Below are 17632 nucleotides of genomic sequence, written 5' to 3' on the forward strand. Positions count from 1 at the left end.
ACCTAAAAAGGCAGCCAACCGGCCAGCCAGTGGCATAGGAGCCAGCAAACATAGGTGAAAACAGGGAGTTTAAGTGGGAGTTTGTAAGGGGAGTTTGGGGTGTGTGTGTTTGGTTTGTGTGGTTTTTTGTTTTTTCTTTCTTGACAGGAGCTTAGGAGGGAAGGCTATGACAGCTATGCTGGCAGCAGTGGTAGTGACCTAAGAAGCTACAGTGAAGATGACTGGATGTGGAAGCTGTGGTGATGTACATTATCCTGAAGAGAGGGTACCTGAAAGTTGCTTTGTTTGAAGTGCTGCCTGATAGATTTGATGGAAGAGAAGAGACGATCAGAGGTTTGGAGATGCAGACAGAAACTGTGGTGAGGTTTCGAAGGGGATTTGAGCAGGTGATGGAGGGAAGGAGAGACGAGGCTCAAGACTTGCAGATGCATGCTGGACTAGAGAACTGTGAGTGTAGACTGTTGGATGAAGAAAGTGGCCAGTGGAAGCAAGTGACTATGAGAACAAGGCAGAGGAAAAGACCAGTTTGTGAAGGGGGAGAGAGCTGAGGAACCGGTTCACTGAGTTGGCAAATGAAGGGGAGACACAGGCAGTAACATAACATGGGAGAGCAAGGAAGAAGAGAAGAATGGCCAGTCCTACAAGAATTAGGTAAGAGACAATGGCAGTAGCTAAAGTTTGGAGCTCCAGGAGGACAGAGGATGACTCACAGAAGGTTGTAAGTGAGAACAAAAGACAAAGAAACCTTGCAACCAGAAAGAACAGAAGGGGGAAGGTTGAATAATTGTACCAGTACCAGAAGAGTCAGGTCTATGTGACTGGGGACTTCCTACTAAGAAGAACAGAAAGCTCTGTCACCAGAGCTGATCCGGAGAACAGAAGGGTGTGCTTCTGGTGGGAGCTAAGATACCAGAGTCTGAAGAAGATCCTAAAGGAAGTAGGAAAGAGTCCACTAACCAGCCTTCATGTGGGAACAAATGATACTGCTAGATTCTTGATGAGGTGCATCAAGGAAGACTACGCCAGGCTGGGGAAGATGCTTAAAGAAATGGAGGCTAAGGTGATCTCCTGTGGAAGTCTACCTGTCTGGAGGAGAGCAAAGGCAAGACAAGATTATGATGATCAACAGGTGGCTCAGGCAGTGGTGTTATAAGAAAGGCTTTGGAATATTTGACCACTAGCAGACATTCACAGAGGACTGTTCTCATGGTATGGACTCCACCTAGATTAGGGAAGTAAATAGACTTCTGGGATGGAGGTTGGCACAACTGATTGATTAAAAGTGCTTTAAACTAGGAATTTGGGGGAGATGGTGGCGGGAGCTCATGTAATCTCCACACCTGATTCTAATATTGAGTGGGAGGAAAATCAAGTAAATGGAGAAAGGAACAATAGAGTGTAGGAGAATGGACAACAAGAGGAAAGAGAGTGACAGTCACTGTCAGGTGATACATACTGGTAGTAAAAAGTTTGTACCTAATCGGGTGGGGCTTCTGGGTGAAGACAAGCAGAAACAGCTAAGATGTCTATACAAAAGTGCAAGGAGCCTGGGTAACAAAATGGAGGAATTAGAACTACTGGTGCAGGAAGTGAAACCAGTTACAAAGATAGTGAAAACATGGTGGAATAGTAATGATGATTGGAATACAGGTATAGAAGGGTATGTGGTGTTCAGAAAAGAAAGGTAAAGGTGGAGGAGCAGCATTGTATGTTAAAGATGAGATATACTGTAAAATTAGAAGTGATGCAATGGATAAACTGGAATCTGTTTGGGTCAAAATCACTTTGGGGAAGAAAGATAACAGAGGCTCCCCTGGGATAGTGCTTGGGGACTGCTACAGACCCCCAGACCTCAGTTCTATGGATGTTCTTAGAACAGATTTTGAAAAAAAAGTAGTTAAAGACATGGAGGTAAACAGTAATTGGGATAAAATACAACATGGTTTTACAGAAGTTTTATATTGTGCCAGAGCAACCCAATCACTTTCTTTGAGAAAATAACCGATTTTTCTAGACAAAGGAAGTGCAGTAGATCTAGTCTACCTGGATTTTAATAATGCATTTGCTAGTTCTACATGGGAAATTATTACTTAAATTGGAGAACATCAGGTTTAATATAAGAATATTAATATAAGAATTAAATTAAGGAACTAGTTTAAGGGGAGACTGCAAAGGTTCATGCTGAAAGATGAACACGGGCTGGAAAGAGGTTACTGGTGGCGTTCCACAAGGATCAATCGCAGACCAATCATATTTAACTTTTTCATTAATGATCTTGACACAAAAAGTGTAAGTGCTAATATAATTTGTGGATGACACAAAGTTGGGGGAGGTATTGTGAAAATTGGGAGGACCAGAATTTCATATAAGAAGATATGGATTACCTTGAAAACTGGAGTAATGGAAATGAGATGAAATTTAATAGTACAAAGTTGTGCACTTGGGAACTAACAAGAATTTTTGCTATAAACTGAGGAGTTGGAAGTGACAGAGAAGGAGAAAGACCTGAGTGTATTGACTGATCACAGGATTAGCTGCCAGTGTGATGCGGCCATGAAAAAGGCTAATGCAACCCTAGGATGCATCAGGTTGGGTATTTCCAGTGGAGATATGGAAGTATTATTACCATTATACAAGGCACTGATGAGATGTCATATGGAATATTGAGTGGCATTCTGGTCTCCCATATTTAAGAAAGATGAATTCAAACTGGAACAGGCGCAGAGAAGGGCTACTAAGATGGTCAGGAGAATGGAGATCCTGCCGTATGAAAGGAGACTCAAAAAGCTTGGTTTGTGTAGCCTAACCAAATGAAGGCTGAGGGGAGATATGATTTGCTCTCTAATAAATATATCAGAGGGATAAATACCAGTGAGGGAGAAGAGTTATTTAAGGTAAGGGCCAATGTTGACACAAAAACAAATGGACATAAACTGGCCATTCACATGTTTAACCTTGAAATTAGATGGAGGTTTTGTAACCATCAAAGTAATGAAGCTCTGGTACTGCCTTCCAAGGGGGACAGTGTGGGTAAAAAAAACCTAACTGGCATCAGGATTGAGTTTTATACATTGTGGAGCAGGTGGTGTGATTTGATTGCTTACAATGACATGTGCTCCATCTGCAACTGCTATTAGGAACATCTCCAACAGCTGGAAATGGGACACTACATGGGGAGGGCTCTGAGTTACTACAGAGAATTCTTTCCCAGGTGTCTGGCTGGTGGGTCTTGCTCACATCCTCAGGATCTGACTGATCACCATGTTGGGGGTCCAGAAGGAATTTTCCCACCATTCAGATTGGCAGAGACAGTGGGTGTTTTTCATATTCCGCTGCAGAATGGGGCACAGCTCACTTGCTGGTTTGAACTAGAGTGAATCCACTATTTACTCTAACTTGAAGTCTTGAAATAAAGAGTTGAGGACTTCAGTAATTCAGCCAGAGGTTATGGGCCTACTACAGGAGTGGGTTGGTGAGATGTGCAGGAGACCAGACTGGATGATCATGATGGTCCCTTCTGGCTCTAAAGTCTATGAATCATGAAGAAATGGGCACAAGTCCCTTTTTTCCCCTTTACATTTGACTTTTACCAAGCAGATGAAAACACACACTTCAGACAGGCCAATGTGGAGAAATGTTCTGCCGTTAAGGGTGAAAGAATTGGGGAATCTGCTCTTCCCTCTCATAACAAAATGTTAAGAAATAATGCTGCTAGAACTGCATGTGATTTACACACTAATAAAATAAATAAATGGAGCTATATGTATCTCCTAGAACTGGAAGGGACCTTGAAAGATCATTGAGTCCAGCCTCCTGCCTTCACTAGCAGGACCAAGTACTGATTTTTTGCCCCAGATCCCTAAATGGCCCCCTCAAGGATTGAACTCACAACCCTGGGTTAGCAGGCCAATGCTCACACCACTGAGCTATCCCTCCCCCCCTTAACTTTTTTTTTTTTTTTTTTTTAAGGCTACAATTATATCACAGAAGTCACAGAATCCATGACTTCCAGAGATCTCCGTGACATTTTCCATTTCAGCCCCAAGCTGTCAGCGGCAGACTCGCATCCCACCCCCCCTGCACCTCCCAGCTACTGGGCAGCAGGGGGACCCCGGAGCTCCTAGTTGCTGCAGGGGGTGGGGGTCCCCCAGAGCTCCCAGAAGCTGTCCAGCCCCTGTGGGCAGCAGGGGTGACTCCAGAGCCCCAATAGCTATGGGTGCTGGACCCTCCTTCCTCCCTCATTTTGTCAGGGATATTTTTATTAAAAGTCATGGACAGGTCAAGGGCTTCTTTGAATTTTTGTTTATTGCCTGTGACCTGTCCATGGCTTTTACTAAAAATATCCGAGACAAAATCTTAGCCTTACTAATAGTTAAATACAAAGTAGTAACTACACCAAGCATTTTCATATTGTAGAGACTCTGGGTGGCAATTACTTAGCTACTCCTCTGCCACCAGTGTATGCTGATATAAGAATTTGCAATTTATGCTCCTAATAGATTATGTATACTGTGTCCACATAGTGAATGAGCAAGGCCTGAGACTCAGGAAAATGTGTACTGAATGGGACTCAAATCAAAGAATAGGTTACAGGATTATTGGACTACTGCACTTAAATAGGAAGATCTAGAAGAGGGGTGGGCAATAATTTTCGCAGTGGGGCCACTCCACTAATTTTGGTAAGTTGTCACGGGCTGCACATTTCTACTATATTAATGGAGGGGATGTGGGGTCTGGGAGGGAGTTTGGGTGCAGGAGGGGGTTCTGACCTGGAGCAGGGGCTTGGGGTGCAGGAGGGGGTGTGAAGTACAGGCTCTGGCTGGGAGGTGCTTACCACAGGTGGCTCCTGGCTGGTGGCACAGCAGTGCTCAGGCAGGCTGCCTGCATGCCATGGCCCCATGCTGCTCCCAGAAGCAGCTGCAGCTGGCTGCTGCTGGCATATCTCAGTGTGCCACTTGGGGGAGGGAGGCAGCGGGTCTGAGCGCGGGACTTCTGGCAGCCCTAACTCAGAGATCACGAGGGGGCAGAGGAGGCCAGACAGAAATGTTAGTTGTGGCAGCAGGCCCACCCCGATCTAGAGTGATACTCAGATTTTTTTTTTTGTTCATGTTACAAACTACGATTTAATGAAGATCAGCTCAGCCTTTCCTTTGCTATGTTGAATCCTTGTACATGTACAAGCAAAACCAAAAGATTAAATTCTACTAATACTGCAAAACATGAGAGAAATTACCATATTACCTTCAACATTTCTGTGGAGATGAAATTAAGTCCATTTGTCAAAGTGTATATACTGAGTTTTGAGTTATTGATGAATAGATTTAAAGTTGTGTTTTTTTTTAAATTGGGGGGGAAAAATGTCAAGTCTGCTTTATTGTATCTCAGACAACAGAAGGCCACCTCAGAATTCCATGAATGAATCAACAGAGAAGAGTCAGTCATGTAATATTTCAAGTGATGCCCCAAAACAAAATTAAAGAATGGTTACACTGGAATAAACAATGATTTACTCTGTGAGACACATGAGTTATCAATGTTCTTCTGCTTTGCCAATGCAGGCTGCCCAGTGTTATAGCAGTGATTTTTCTAGTTTTTGTTTGCGGTCTGGATAGAACAAAGCTGTAAGTAGAATCTGCAGCCAAGGATGGGGGGAGGGATAGCTCAGTGGTTTGAGCATTGCCTGCTAAACCCAGGGTTGTGAGTTTAGTCCTTGAGGGGGCCATTTGGAGAACTGGGGTAAAAATCTGGGGATTGGTCCTGCTTTGAGCAGGGGGTTGGGCTAGATGACCTCCTGAGGTCCCTTCCAACCTTATGATTCTATGATAACAGCAGGGAGGAAAAAACCTCCCATAAAACAAATTCTACTAGTTGTTAAAGTTGGTTTCCAAGGATGGAGCAGAGAGCTTAAATTTTAAGAAGTAAAGGAGAGATGATTTTGGCAAGTGAGAGAAGTGTACTTGATAAGATAGGGGGCAGGAACCAATATGAAATAAGTGGACAGACTAAAAGTTTGAGATGGTAGGAAAGATGAGGAAAAAAAATCCAAGTTACTGTGCTACATACTGTGCCACTGCTGGAGATCTTTACATTGGTTTAACTGAGATAGTCTAGTCCAATAACTTCATTTTTATTTCCCTCCCAGCTCTTGAGTAATACATGCAATAGTCTCCTCTTCCTAGCTCCCCTCACAAGAGTATTTTGTGACTAGCAAAGCTAACACTACACACCATTAGCATAATAAGCCAATTAGGTTGCTCTGAATGAAATACTGAAATATTAGAACTAGATCAGCTTATAATAGAGGTTCTTTTTTTGAAACTATGTGGATAAATAAGTTCTTAGACAAAACCAGTATTAGAATTCTCCACTTTTTTTCTGGTTAGCCATATGGTGTAATGTTAATATACAATTAATTGAATGAGAGCATTTTTCTTTTCTGTTTTTAAAACACTTTTCTTCTCCTTTCAGTGTTTTGTATCCTACTTGCGTTCAGTCTACCTAATGAAGAACAAAGAAGTTTTTGATGTCTTTAAGTTACCTCTAGCAGAATATGCCCAGTAAGTACTGTCTGTAGTAAGTACAGTGTTGAAAGTGAAATGCTTACCTTTTTTCCCTGATATCTTCAACTTTGTGTTAAATAGTCATTTTACCATGTTCAAAATTCTAATTTTGATGTGTCTTGTAACATTTTCCTACTAATGTAGTTTTTGAACATTTTTGTAGACCCACATTGTAGGGAAAATGTTATGAAAATTGTACATTGTTCCACAAAGATAGTAACTTACTGCAGTAAAGACAAAAATTGTAATACATGATACAAAAGCAAGAAGTAGTGGGATTTTTTCCCTCTGTCAATGACACCCTTGAGCCTAGAGTATCTCAGAAAGATGTTAAATAGAGGCTATTAAAGTTAGACATTTCTAAATCAGCAGGTCCAGATAACTTCCATACAAGAGTTTTAAATGAGCTGGCTGAGGAGCTCACTGGACCATTATTGTTGACTTTTCAGTAAGCCTTGAAACAGGGGGAAGTACCAGAAGACTAGAAGAAAGCTAATGGTTTGCCAATATTTAAAAAAGATAAATGGGATGACCTGGATAATTGTAGGCCTGTCAGTGTGACATCATTCCTGGGGAGGATAATGGAGTGCCAATATGGGACTCAATTTCATAAAGAATAAAAAGACGGTAATATAATTAATGCCAATCAACACGTGTTTATGAGAAATAGATCCTGTCAAACTAACCTGATACCTTTATTTGATTAGATTACAAGTTTGGTTGATAAAGGTAATAGTGTTGATGTAATCTACTTCTGTAAGGCATATGACTTGGTACCACATGATATTTTGATTAAAAAAAAAAACAAAACTAGAAAGATATAAAATTAACATGGCACACATTAAATGGTTAAAAACTGTAATTGCAAATGGGGAATCACCATCAAGTGGGGGTGTTTCTAGTGAGCTCCTGCAGGGATCTATTCTTGGATCTGAGCTATTTAACATTTTTTATCAATGACTTGGAAGAAAGCACAAAATCATCGTTGATAAAGTTTGCAGATGACATACAAATTGGGGGAAAGTTTAAATAATGAAGAGAATAGGTCACAGATACAAAGTGATGAGGATCACTTGGTAAAATTGGTGCAAGCAAACAATATGCGTTTTTAATACAGCTTAATGTAAATGAATATATCTACGAATAAAGAATGTAAGCCATAGTTACAGGATGGGAGACTCTATCTTGGGAAGCAGTGACTCTGAAAAAGATTTGGGGATCATGGTGAATAATCAGCTGAGCATGAGCTCTTAGTGCAATGCTGTGGCCAAAAGGGCTGATGAGATCCTTGGATACATAAGCCTGGGAATCTTGTAGGAGTAGAGAGGTGTGTTTTTTTTTTTTTTTTTTCCCCACCTCTGCATTTGGCACTGGTGTGACTGCTGCTGAAATACTACGTCCAGTTCTGGTGCCCACAATTCAAGAAAGATGTTGATAAATTGGAGAGGGTTCAGAGAAGAGTCATGAGAATGATTAGAAAACATGTCTTACAATGATAGACTCAAGGAGCTGTAGGCCTAGCTTAACATGAGTAATCAGACATGGGTAAGACCTCATTTCTTGGGAGACAGAAATAAGGGAGGTAAATGGATCAGCAGACTGGAAGCAAAATGTCTGTGTAACTGATAGGTAAGTGGGCCAGTAAGCTAAAAGACGATATCTGTACTAGCTAAGATAAGGGGGAACATCTAAGGAACCATTTACAATGCACAAGATAAGCCTGGAATGTAAGATGATGTAAAGAAGTCTTACATGGATGGTGAGTGGACATAACATGCTGTGCAAGGGTCGGTTCTTACAAAGTAACCAAGTCAATCCCAGAACATGTGATACAATGCATAGTAAATGCAATGTGATGTGTAAATTTCTATAAAGGAAAAGGTTTTCTATGTAACTTTAGATATGTGTTAGGCCCTATACTCAACCCTTATGGTTGAGTCTGATCAACTTAACATAGCTTTGCTGTAAGCCAGATAAAGGAATCTGAATGATGAGACTGGAGGCAAACTGAGTTCTTAGGAACCAAATGGAAGAGGTCATGTGGGAAGCCCAACAGGAGCTTAATCTATTTAGTTTAACAAAGAGAAGTTTTAAGCGTGGCTTGATTAGTCTATAAGTACCTACGGCAGGAAGAAATATTTAATAGTCGTCTCTTCAATCTAGCAGGAAAAAAGTATAACACGATCCAGTGGCTGGAAGTTGAAGGAAGACAAATTCAGATTGGAAATAAGGCATATATTTTTAACAGTAAGAGTAATTAACCATTGGCACAATTTACCGAGCATTATGGTGGATTCTTCGTTACTGACAAATTTTAAATCAAGATTGGAAGTTTTTCTAAAAGATATGCTATAAGGGAAGTTCTATGTCCTTGTTATACAGGAGGCTAGATAATCACGGTGGTTTCTTCTGGTCTTGGAATCTATGAGCTCCTATTGTGACTGTCATTTTTATGAGTCTATTGCTTGAAAAAGAGGGTGTAATATATTAAGTGTGAAGATGATACATTGTAGCTTAGATTTTGAGTGTAATGGAGGCATTGTTCCTTGAAGGTAAATGTCTTTTAAATGAGGTTCACTCTAGTTGGTGAGCCATAATGCCTGTGGGTGTGACAAAAGGGACTATGACACTCTAGAATAGGGTGTTTGAAATGTTATTCATTTTAGTTTGAAGCTATCGGTGTCATCGCTATCAGAGTTTAAAACTGGTCAAGACCTCATTGTATTTACGCTAAAGCTCAGGCTCATATTGGGCCATGTTGAACCAAGTCTCTGACTTGATGCTCTTCCTTTGGATGCTGCCCTTTTGTTCTCCAGAATCTCTTCTGATTTAAAAGAAGAAAAGTAGGTCTTTAGCCGTAATGGTTGTGTAGATGTGCTTGACTCACATTCCAAGTTAACTGATGCATGCTTACTTTTGCAGATATGCTGAAACAAACTTGGAGAGGTGTCAGCTTCCCCATTTGTTTCACTGGGTTATTTACTCATATGCCCAATGATATTAGAAATGTAGTGCTGGAAGGGACCTTGAGAAGCCGTCCAGTCCAGTCCCTTGCACAGAGGTAGGACAAAATACACTTAGACCATCCCTGACAGGTGTTTGTCCAACCTGTTCTTAAAAACTTCCAGTGATGGGGATTCCACAACCTTAATTGGAAGTCAATTCCAGTGCTTAACTATCCTTATAGTTAGAAAGTTTTTCCTAATATCTAACCTAAATCTCCCTTACTGCAGATTGAGCCAATTACTTCTTCCCCTGCCTCCAGTGGACATGGAGAACAGGTGATCACTGTACTCTCTAACAGTTCTTAACATATTTGAAGTCTGTCACCAGGCGCCACTCAATCTTCTTTTCTCAAAAATAAATATGCCTGGTTTTTTAACCTTTCCTCATAGGTCAGGTTTTCTAAACCATTTCTTATTTTTGTAGCTATCCTCTGGGCTTTCTCCAATTTGTCCACATCTCTCAAAGCATGAGGCCCAGAACTGGATGATTTAAATGTCAGCATTAGTAGTTCATTGCTGATCAAAGTGTGTAAGAAAGGTGAGGGACTATATAAAGACTTGTGTAATCTCCTGGGATTGGTAACCCATTTTTTTGCTATGAGTGGCTTACTTTTAGGAGAGGAGTGCAGTCTTGGGGATTAGAGTTGCTTCAAAGGTAGGATACCCAAGTTCATAGGTTTGGCATTATTCAGAGGCAGTACGGCTGAGTGGATGATAATTGGATCAGCTGTACTAGAACATAAATCCCTATTCCCAACTCTTCCAGTTTTGACCTTGTGCAACCTCTGTAATTTATTTGTAAAACTGGGAAAATATATTTGCCTGGTTTTTAGGGTATGTTCTTAGTCTTGTTCAATAAGGACTGCGAAGTGTATGACAATACAACAGAAATCAATAGATGTGAGACTTAAACTCATAGTCTTCTGGCTGCCAACTGAGTGCACCTGACTGGATGGTATAATGAACCTGGCAGCTGTATTTGTCTGAAATGCATAATGTCCTGCAAAATTCAGTATTCTGAAGAGCTCTACACATAGGTCTCAACACTACTTACATATTGTGTGTGAGTGCATACATACAAATTCAAAGCAAAGTTGGAATAGGCACTCTTCTTTTGTCTTCAACGTCTGCAAATATTTCTATAAAAGTATTCTCTCTTTCTGGAAGGACCTGTTGCCTGCTTGACAGATATTCTGCAAATAGTATACGGATTCAAACGTGTGGGAGTTAAGCAGTTTGAATGTGAGCTTATTGCCCATTATTTCTTTGCTCACTACTGTGTAATCATAATGAACTGGCATTCTCTCCATCTTCTTAATGGTTCCTCTGCAGAGAGGTTTTATTTTTTTCCAAAATATTCTAAAGATTTATCATCTTGAGAGCTGGTATATTACTATCCTCTGTTGTGGTATTGGCTTATAACACATTGCTACCAGTAGTCATTAGCTGGAGGGAGTCTCACACAAGCCTCCTGTTGACAAAGCCAGCCTTTACGAGTGTGTCTACAAAGCAGCTGGGAGGTGAGATTCCCAGATTGGGTAGACATGTATGCTCTAACTCCATCCAAGCTAGCATGTTAAAGATTGTAGTGTGGCTGCGGCTACGTGAGCGGCGGCTCAAGCTAGCCACCTAAGTACGTTCACAGGGGTTGGGTGGGATTAGATATAGGTCACTAGCCCATGCTGCCCCTTGTGCCGCTCTGGTCAAATTGCTATTTTTAACCTGCTGTCTTGAGTAGAGACATCTCCCAGTCATTATGTAGACATATCCTCAGTTTAATGAATGAGAATCTCAGCTTTTGTTTAAACACGTCTTTCACTCTTCCTTGCAAAGACATTTTTGAAAATTTGGACTGATGTATAAACAACTGGCAGAGTGAAGAGGAGAAACTTTTTGGACTCCACTTCAACAGGTGGAGGCTAGAGTTGGGGTGTGTGTGAGAGAGGAAATCTAAAGATCCCTCTTCACATATACATCTTTGTTAAATGAAGCAGTTAAGTTTGGGCGTTTGATTCTCTCTAAAATGCTTAAGCTGGCCCTGGGTGTCTTTGTGTGATGGTGGAAAGGTCTTGATTACACTGCGGAATGGGAGCAGCAGCAAAAATAGTTTTAGGCCTACTCAGAAATGCTTAGGCTGTCACTGTTTGTTAAAATTTTCAGCCCTTTGGGACTGAGCAGGCATCTGCCGCACTGTGGGTATGCTTGCCAATGCTACGACAGCTGCTGCAAAGGGAGTTTTTCCATTGTACGTTCCCCATCATGGCCAAGAAGATCTAGTGGGGAATGTAGCATGTAGTCCGCTTCGCCCAGACCCTCACTGGCATGTGCAGAAGGAAGAGAGGAGGTGAGGCCAAACTCCCACTGCACTAGTCCTGTAGCTGCTGCATGCTACCTCTTTCTCCACAGTTATCTGCCTGCCCACCCAGTGGCAGACTGACCTGAAGAGCTGGAGGTAACCTGGAGCTCTGTTCTCCTCTTTGCATGAGCTGTACCTTGACCCGGCCTCTCATACGAGCTATTGGAGGTTTGTCCACCTCCATGAAACAAAGATAACTCTCATCCCCAACTGACCACCCAGCTCACTACCAGTGGGCACCTTTATTGCTAACCGACAAAGAAAATTTTGAGGGAATCCCATGTTAGTATTCTGGCAGCATGTCGCTGATGAACAGTGCTCCTGCAAGCACTTCTGTGCCATTCGCAGCATAACAAGTGTTAATGTTGACCCTGATTGTTTGGCACAATGTGGTTTTCACCAGTGTTGGTGCATTAGATTTCTCTGTTATCAGTGAGGCAGTAAGTGTCTTTAGTGATGTAAATATTACCATGCCTGTATCTGGGTCAGCTCCTCTTTCATTTCTTCACAGCTGTGCATTCTCAATACAGGGATTAATTTGTGTCAGCTGTAGAATTCTGCAGTTCTTAATTACTGGGCATAGGACCAAACATAGAGATTATCATCTACATAAGAGCTGATGGAAAACCACATTTGATTATGTGCCTCTTTTTTTGGCGTCGCATTGCAGTCACTAATCTACCTTCTGAGAAACTTCCTAATGTAGTTCTGGGAACATTTCTAGATGCAACCTTCTGTCTGTCCAGGCCACAGAGTCCAGGGCTCTCAGGAAAGGGTCTGCAGCTCCTTGGTCACCTACTCTTTTCATTCATAGTTCCAGCAAACAGAAGTTGGAAGGTTCTCCTTACATTTGAGACCATCAGTGGATAGGTTGCTCTTTAGAAAACATAGTCCCAACCCGTTTGCACAGGTACATCCATTTACCAGAGTAAGACCTTAACTAAACGCAGTCAGTTCCCATCACTTCAGTTGGCTGTAAGTATTTGAACTAGCAGTGGACACTGGAGTTTGGAGTAGCTTTGTGAGGAATGGGAAATGAGAACCAGCACAGCTGCCAGGTACTAGTATAGGAGAGAGGCTTATTATTACACCCTACATCACTGGTTTTCAAACTGGAGGGTGTGCCCTCTGGGTAGCGGGTGGGGAGGTACAACAGGGTGGTTGGGGGAATGTGAGGACTTGACTAGATGGTGAGAGTTCTCTCGCTGGCTTGTTCTCCTGTTCCAGTTCCTGCCACTGCTGCTGGGCTGGAGAAGCAGGGAGAAGGGAGGGGCAAGGAGCTGGGGGAGCAGGCTTTCTCCCTGCATGGGAAGTGTGTGTGTGTGTGTGTCTGTGTGTGTGGCGGGGGGGAGGAGCATTCCAGTTTGCTCACCTTCTTGGAGGCTGGTGCACGTATGCCATGTTGGGAGGTAGTTCCTCCCTGTCCACATAGGCTCTTGAATGCGCGTACTAGTGGGTGTGCTGCAGCTGGAGGAGCCTGATGGTGGTGGTGATTGGGGTTCCCATGGGTGGGGAAATGGGGAGGCGTGGCCTGGCTGTCTCTCTTGCTGGGGCCACCTGCGTGGGTGTGCCCTGGCTGGGAAGTGGGCTTCCGGACTCCTGGCATCCACAAAGGTGCTATTTCTGCTTGATGAAAAGGAGGCACAGATGGGATGTGGATTTCCACTCGGTGGGCACAGCAAATAAAAAGTTTGGGAACCTCTGCCCTACATAAATGACCTAAAGTTGCAGCCTACCAACTTCCTGAAGTAGAAGTTCTGGCATATGGGTTAGTTTTTGGAAACCACTGGAGAGAATGTACTGGATCCAGGCAGTTTCTACTTGCTTCGTAGGCTCATTTGAGGAGGCAGTGAAGCATTTATTTTATAAATCACAATGTGTTTATCTAGGTAACTGCAATAATATAAAAATGCATACCTTTTGAAATAACACTGTTACTTGGGAAATTTCCTAAGCAAAAAGCCCACATTCATTTGCTCTCACTTCTACCTTCCAGGCAAAACACTAGTTGAACAGGCCTTGCAACATACCCTATCCATCATCCTGCTCAGGTCCGGTTGGACCAAGGGGGAAAGAAAATTCTAGAGAAGGGCAATCTAGAGACAGCAAACTTGAGCGCTCCAGGGATATACTGCAAACAGAGAAATACACTAAAAAATGCATGAGTCCCAAACCATATAGGGATTTATATTGCTGAGAGAGGCACAGCTCTGATTTTAGATTCAGGAAAACTCAGTTATGATATAGTAATTACAAGCCTTAGTCCACTGCTAGTTGTAAAGAGTTAGAAGCTATTTGAGCTCAACAATTTCCTACCTGGAATGTAGACAGGGCAAATAATTTTCCTAAGGATGCTAAGAAAACTTCTTAGCCGAATAGACACAATTGCTCATTGTGAATAAGATGCTACTTTGATAATGATCAATCAAATAGATAATGCAGCTAAAACAATTTCACGGTTCAGTTTGGTTATTAATCAGAGCCATCTGGATAGTCGGTTAACTCAGATGTGTGTCACTGGTGCTGATGATTTGATTTCTTCCAGTTTCAGATTGTTTGCTTCTCTTGCCTTTCAGAACATTTTTATGTAGCTGTTTGCATGGGCCAAATAATATACAAAGAGGAAAGGCTTTATGGGGAATCTTATATGGGGAAGGTTTTATGCAGGATCAGCAAATAGTATCTTTTCTGGAAGTTTCATTTTTGCAAGATTTTTAAATGTTCCTCTGCCTCTGTTTTGCAGTTACAGATTCCAGTGTAATGTACAAAGGTGTTGCCTTTTTCTTTTTGTAAGTCAGCTTCTCTGAAGGGTTATATCTGCTACTTGGTAAATTGTTTATTTATAGTAGTTTAGCATTGGAATAAAGGTAACTAGTGTCCAGAAATATTGTTACATATTAGCACTCCTGCAGCCATGGCCACCAGTGATTTACCACTAACTCACCATCCAGAGCAGGAAGAGAGAAATCTGCTAGGTACAGAGGAAGCAGCAATGTCACTGTAACTTCACATAAACTAAAGGTGAATACAAAAGTAAACCTTCCTGGCTTGGTAGGTCTGCAACAAAATTATCTGGTGCAAGAACAGTTTCTGTTATGAAGGCTAGGCTGGCTCCAGACTGCTATCCATGAGGAAGGTCATTTTTCTTTTGAGAGGAGTGGGAGAACTATGCCCAGCTTCTGACTCAATCGAAATCGTGGTTTATTAAACTTGCTCTTTCAATGGAAGCACACATAGCCCAGGATCTTCACATTAAGATGAATTCCAAATACTCCAGTAAGCACAAAATGTTAAATCTTAAGGCAGCTAGGCTATTCGTTTCTATTAGGTTTTATATGAAATGCTCAGAAAAGCTGTATGCTGGTGCTTACTTGGATAGAAAACAAAGCCTGCATCATGCTTTTAATCCCCCAAATGTTACTCCTGAAGAGCCTTCTTTCCTAATAATTGGCACCTGGCTATGAAATGAACTAGTTATCTCAGGATGGTAGTTAAGGACATTCCTCAGTTCAGTTCAAAGCATAGATGGTGTTTGGCTGTCCCAGTTATCTTTAGATGCTGAGAAAACTTTGTGACTGTGTCAAATGTGATTTCATGCATGTAATACCAGAGAAATTCAATTTCAGTTTTAGCATTGCCTTTAGAAACTGGTTGAAAGTCTTATACTTTCCACTTAAGTCACCCTCCCAAAAAAGTCATCCCTGTTTTCCTGACATCAGAACATGAGATGAGGTTGTCCTTTATTGATCCTGTTGTTTAGCTTATTTATTGAACTTCTCGTGTTAACAACTTGAAGAATGGATTCAGATGTTTTCTTACAAGATTGTTGTATGATATACATTACCAGCCTTTATGCTTACCTGCCTCCTGAGATTAAAAAACAAACAAAAACTGAAGAAACCCTGTGAGAAAGGCTTAGGGAGACTTTGAGCATCCGGGGTGACAGTGTTCCAGATTGTTCCCAGCGTGGGAGAAATTGTAAAGTAAAGGACTGTAAGTGAGACAGACATGAGCTTTTTGAGGAGTGACAGCATGATAGGAAGTGTTTTGGAGACTGCTGTTGCTGGGATGAGCAATAATGCAAGCCAGAGTGCCTGATTAGATGTGAAGAGGTGAGTCACAGGTTTGAAAACTGTCCTCAAGCATAATGACCACCTGCATAAAGGAGGCGATGGAATTTCGCCTAGTAATTTCTGCATCAAGCTCATATCTTGCAGCTGAGCAAGAGGATATTTTAGGAAGATTTCCAGTCTTGATTTAAAGATGTCAAATGATGAAGAATCTACCACATCCCTAGGTGTGAGTTGTTCCAGTGGATAATTACCCTCATTTTAAAAAACTGTGCCTGAATTTATGTAACTTCAGCTTCCAGCTGTTGGCTCTTGTTTTGTCTTTGACTAGATTGAGGAACCCTCTGTCAGAAATGTTTCTCTGTGTAAGTACTTGTAGACTGTGAGGTAGGTTGTGTCTTAACCTTGTCTTTGGTAAACTAAATAGACTGAGCTTTCTAAGTCATTCACTGTAAGACAGACTTTCCACTGTTTTTGGCACCCTTTCCAGTAGTTAATGTGTGGACCTTACTGTTAGGGGGCTTATTCCTTCACCCTCTCACTTTCCTGGTCCTTCTTGCATGAACAGAGAGCAACAATACCCGAAGTCCAAAGGTGCAAACAATTTGATGTTTATTGGGGGTAAACTTCCAGCAAGCATGATTCCAATTTCCTTCCTTAGTGTCCCCCTTCCCAGCTCTGACACCACAGAGCCTTGCCTGTGTTCCTGTTCCCATTCCCCCCTTTAGCAAAACATGATCTCAATTCCCCCAGCCCCAGTTCCCATTTTCTGCCCCCTTACTTCCTGATTGACTGCAGACTATATAGTAAAACTTGAGTTCTGCTTAGCTATACCTTAACCAATCATTTTACTGAAATTTAACTAACCAATCCTAACATATTGTAACATGGTTATTTAACCAATTATATCCCACCACCTTAATTGGTTTACACCCAACAAAATTAATTATACAGCAGACAAACAATTACAGAACCAGACAGAGACCATGCAAATAAACATACAAAACAATACAGAAGTGAGGATTTTACAACTACATCTATACAGACATAAGGGTTTTCCAGCTGTGTCTATTGTTAAGTGAGTTCTTACCAGACAGAAAACTATTAAACTAAATTTCCTTTTACATGTTCTAGGCTCTTTCCTTTCTCTGGAGGTGATAGATCGGATCACCTTCCTAACAGCCCCAGATTGCCTTATTTCAATGTGACTAATTTGGAATGTGAGGATGTGACCATACATTTCCCAGTTTATGGCTGACCTCCGCTGCTTAGCTGAAGAACCAGGCCTCAGATTGTCACAGTAAGAGAAGGCCATTACACAGACAGACAGTGATTTTGATTCTTTCTTTTATACCTCTATACTAGCTAAGTGATAAGAATACACCTAAATTCTTAAAGTATAGGCCTTTGCAGACAGGCCTGAATATCTATATCCTAACACTTACAACTGGACACAATATTCCAGTAATGGTCTCATCAATGTTCTATACAGAGTTAATACTCTTACTTGCTATTATACTGCTTATGTCCAAGGCTTGCATTAGCTGTCTTAGCCGCAGGACTGCATTGGCAGCACATATTCACCTGGTTATCAGCCAAGACCATAAAATCTTGTCAGAGTCGCTTTTTTCCAGAATGCAG

The 17632-nt window shown here is 41.6% G+C and overlaps 1 protein-coding gene across 2 annotated transcripts in view; it reads left to right on the top strand.

The window, feature by feature from the left end:
• The window catches only part of DDX10 (DEAD-box helicase 10), a 332788-nt gene that overhangs the window by 56170 nt on the left and 258986 nt on the right, over positions 1 to 17632 (top strand). For both annotated transcript variants that reach the window (XM_039520517.1, XM_039520516.1), the window contains exon 12: positions 6469 to 6557. In XM_039520517.1, coding sequence (XP_039376451.1) covers positions 6469 to 6557 — 89 coding nt within the window. The remainder of the gene's footprint in view (positions 1 to 6468; positions 6558 to 17632) is intronic.

The sequence above is a fragment of the Mauremys reevesii genome, linkage group 1 (genome assembly GCF_016161935.1).
Source record: "Mauremys reevesii isolate NIE-2019 linkage group 1, ASM1616193v1, whole genome shotgun sequence".
Lineage (NCBI taxonomy): Eukaryota > Metazoa > Chordata > Testudines > Geoemydidae > Mauremys > Mauremys reevesii.